The 3,766-nt window shown below is 55.9% G+C and overlaps 1 protein-coding gene across 1 annotated transcript in view; it reads right to left on the bottom strand.

Annotated features, from left to right (window-relative positions):
* KIRREL1 (kirre like nephrin family adhesion molecule 1) overlaps window positions 1-3,751 on the bottom strand; it is a 16,482-nt gene extending 12,731 nt beyond the window's left edge. Inside the window, exons 1-2 of the mRNA XM_014462746.2 lie at window positions 3,616-3,751; window positions 2,031-2,180 (exon numbers count right to left, since the gene is read on the bottom strand). Of these exons, the coding sequence (XP_014318232.1) occupies window positions 2,031-2,180; window positions 3,616-3,751 (286 nt within the window). The remainder of the gene's footprint in view (window positions 1-2,030; window positions 2,181-3,615) is intronic.
* Between the last annotated feature and the right edge of the window lie 15 nt (window positions 3,752-3,766).

Here is a 3,766-nt window from a genome sequence, read left to right as displayed (position 1 = left end):
ATAAAAAAAAAAGCAAACCAAAGCAAAAAATATAAAATTAAAACCGAGCGTCCGAAAAAAAAAAGAAAAAAAAAACAGTTTACCTAGAAAAGCGGCTCCATAGGACTCACACACTCTACACACGGGTGGAAGATGAAGTATGATATTACCCACGCCCACCCCTGGCAGCCAACTAACGCTTAATCCCCAACCCCAGGCCTGCTCCTTGCGAATTCTTCCCATTCCGTCCTCACCAGAGAGGAAAAGCAAGTCATCCGCCAGCCTGCTGTCCTAGTCCTTCAGGGCCTTTGCACCCAACAGTATTGGCTGTGGGGTCCCTCTCTCGTTTGCCCAGACCCCACAGCTCACAGCTCCTTGCACAGACCGCAGCAAAGCCGTAGCTGCTAAGAAAAGGCCGGCTTCATGATGCCACGTTACCGATAAGAAAACTACTGTCCAGAGGTCGTGACCTCTTCTGACGCTTGGTGCAAAAATGGCCCAGGTCTCCTGACTCCCAGTCCAGGGCTCTGCCTGCCACACTCAAAGGATTCGCAAGCCTCCCCCCAAACCCAGGAAAAAACTTCCTTGTGTCCGAGCTCACTCATCTCATTACCTTGCTCCTTCCTCCTATCCCTCCTGGGGGCTCCCCCGACTTCAATGAATTCTGGTTAGAGGAAGAAAAAGAGAGGGAGCAGGGCAGATCAAACAGAGGCCGGAAAAAGGAAGGGACCGAGGTGATAACAAAAAGGAAGACAGAGGGTCACAGGCCGGTGGAGTCAGGCACAGACAGAAGCACAAGAGAGGCAGAGGCCCAGGGAGAGCCACTGAGCTTGAGGAACAGAAAGACGGTGGAGCCAGAGGTCCTGCAAGAGAGGCCGGGCATGCCCTGGCCAGTTTGGCTCAGTGGATAGAGCGTCCGCCTGCGGACTGAAGGGTCTCAGGTTCGCTTTCGGCCAAGGGCACATGCCTGGGTTGCAGGCTCGATCCCCAGTAGGGGGCGTGCAGGAGGCAGCTGATCAGTGATTCTCTCTCATCATTGATGTTTCTCTCTCCCGCTTCCTTCCTCTCTGAAATCAATAAAGAAATTTATTTTTTTTTTTAAAGAGAGGCCGGCAGTGGAGCAGGACACTCTGGCACTGTGTGGGGGAGAGGCCCGTCATCATGGAAATGGCCCTGGTGCTGCCGCAGAGGAACATGGGCCCGGTGCCTCTGGGGTGGCAGCTGAGAGACAGTGCCTCCTCCGGGGCCCTCCAGTCCTGCTCCCCTGCTCCCTGAGGAGGCCTCCAGGGGAGTCTGAGGAGGAGGGTGAGTGTTGAGGGCGGAAAGGAGGCGGAGAAGGGGCGGAAGGGCTGAGTGAGGCTGAGAAGGAGCAAAGGGGGCAGGTTCTGGGGTCGGAGACAGCAGAGTGGGAGAGAGGATGGGAGAAGCTCCCTCTGCCGGGAGGAGCTGGGAGAACAGGCAGGGTCTCCACCAGCCCAGCCCTCTGCCCTGGCCCAGGGAGCCTGTGTCCTTGGACAGCCTGGGCACAGGGTGCCAGACCTCACACCCCACATGTCCCTCAGGTGGCTGCCCAAGCCCCCATTTCACTGTCTTCAACCTGGATCTGGCTCCAAAAGAAATCGAAAGAATGCCTTAGCTGGTGTGGCTCAGTGGATAGAGCGTCCGCCTGCGGACTGAAAGGTCCTGGGTTCGATTCCAGGCAAGGGCACATGCCTGGTTGCGGGCTTGATCCCCAGTAGGGGGCGTGCAGAAGGCAGCCGATCAATGGTTCTCAATCATCATTGATATCCCCCCACCTGCATCATTGATATTTCTCTCTCTCCCTTCCTTTCTGAAATCAATAAAAATATATTAATAAGAAGAAAAGAAGTTGAAAGAAGGAGAGGGGAGGGAAGGCTAAGGAGAGAGAGGGACATGGGGCAGGCGTGAGGCCAGGAGCAGAGGGAGAAGGAAGATGGGAGGGTGGAACAGGAGAGGCGGAGGGGCTGCCAGGTGCCAAGAGAAAGAGGCGGAGGAGTGGCTGAGGGCACGGAGGGAGGTGGGGCTATTACTGAGCACGGTGAGCTTCGCCCGCCGGGAGCGCAGCGCGGCCTCCGTGGCCTGGCATTCGTAAGAGGCATCGTCAGAGAGCTCGGCGTCTGTGATCTCCAGGTTGTACTGCCCGGCGTCCGCGGAGCCCACGACCCGGTACCGCGGCCAGGCTGCAGGGACAGAAAGGGGGAGCCCAGCGTGAGCCCATCCCCACGTGGGAGCCAGCCCGAGTGACCCGCGCTTATCCTCTGCCCGCTCCTCATCCCCACAGCAGGGTCCACACCCCACTCCCAGCCAGCGCCCCCCTCCGCCCTCCCTGGGAACCCATCTCGGCGGATAGGGATGAGGTCCCAGATGTGGGTGCTGTGACGTCATAACCTCCCACAGTGAGGCTGGGGGCCATAATGCAGAGGAGGAGGGACAGGGTGGAGATGGGAGGTGGGGAGGGGGTGGAGTGGGGGAGCAGAGCAAATCTCTAAAGCAGTTTGCAGAAAATGGTCCCTCATAATAATAGGAAAGACAAAAGAATAAATGTGACAACAGAGAAAGAAGAGGGAGAGAGGGGGAGATGTGGGACATTGCGGCACCGACATGAGCTCAGGAAGCCGAGGCCTCACCCTCACTTGCCCAGGGAGGGACGGTGAGGCAGGTCCTACCAGCTCCCTGCGGAGCCCGAAACCAGAGATCCTGTTCCCCCAAGAAGCCGTGGCTGTGACCGGTGGGCCTCAGAGAGTCGGGCTCTGTATTCGGTCTCCCTTGCTGCTGCCCAGCCCCTCACTCTCCTGCCCCTGCTCCTGTGCCCACCTCAGCGCCCTCCCACTCTCTCCCTCTGTCTGCAGGCTATTGATTCTTCTCACTCCATAGCCATCGATCTCTTTCTCTCTCTCCCAGTTTCTTTACCTTCCTATCATCAATAGATCCACCAGACCTATCTCTTCCCTTTAATCAGATTGCTTTATACAGACAAATCTCCCCCTCCCCCCTGCATTAATACAGGACACCCACAGCAAGCCATCCCAACCCCTCGGACAATAATAAACATATACAGCCCCTCCCAGACTTCGGTCCTTACACGGCTTTAGGGTGTTTTCACAAAGTATATTCTCATTTGGTTCAAAACTCACAAATGCACTTATAAGGCGACAGGCCTGGGACTCTTACACTATTTTATACGGTGGCAAGCCAAGGCCCAGAGAGGTGCAGTGACCTTCCTAAGGTCACCCAGCAGGTAGGTGGCAGAAGAGCACCAGCACCAGGGCCTGGACTCCTCATCTCCTCGGCCAGGCGGCCTCTCCAAAGAGTCTCTACTTCCTTTGGACTTCAGGAGGCTGGGTTTGGGTTTGTTTGTCTGTTTATTTATTTAACTTATTACCAACTCATATTTGCTTCAGCACTGGCTCCAGGGCGCTTAATAAAAGCTTGTTGAATAAATAGATAAATAAGTGCTCAGGCTGATATTAAAGTAAGTTTTCAGCCTCTGAGCAGACATTGCTGGGCAGGGGCAGGGGCAGGGGCAGGGGCAGGGGCAGGAGAGGGGCTGGAGCGAATCCAGTGGCATAAACATGGCCTGTCTCTCTCCTGCTCTGCAGGGAACTCTCCCAGCACCTTCTGCTTCCCCTGCTTCTGCCTGAAGCAGCTCTCCTGGTTTCTGTCTGTCTGTCTGTCTGAACTCTTCTACATGAAGATCTCCTGGTTTCTTTGGTCTCTCCGGCTCCTCGTTGCCTTTCTTGAGCGAGTCCATAGGAAGAAACACAGA

Source organism: Myotis lucifugus, unplaced genomic scaffold, assembly GCF_000147115.1.
Source record: "Myotis lucifugus unplaced genomic scaffold, Myoluc2.0 scaffold_190, whole genome shotgun sequence".
NCBI classification, from domain to species: domain Eukaryota; kingdom Metazoa; phylum Chordata; class Mammalia; order Chiroptera; family Vespertilionidae; genus Myotis; species Myotis lucifugus.
The sequence above is the reverse complement of the archived record's forward strand: the minus strand, read 5'-3'. Positions and strand labels throughout refer to the sequence as shown.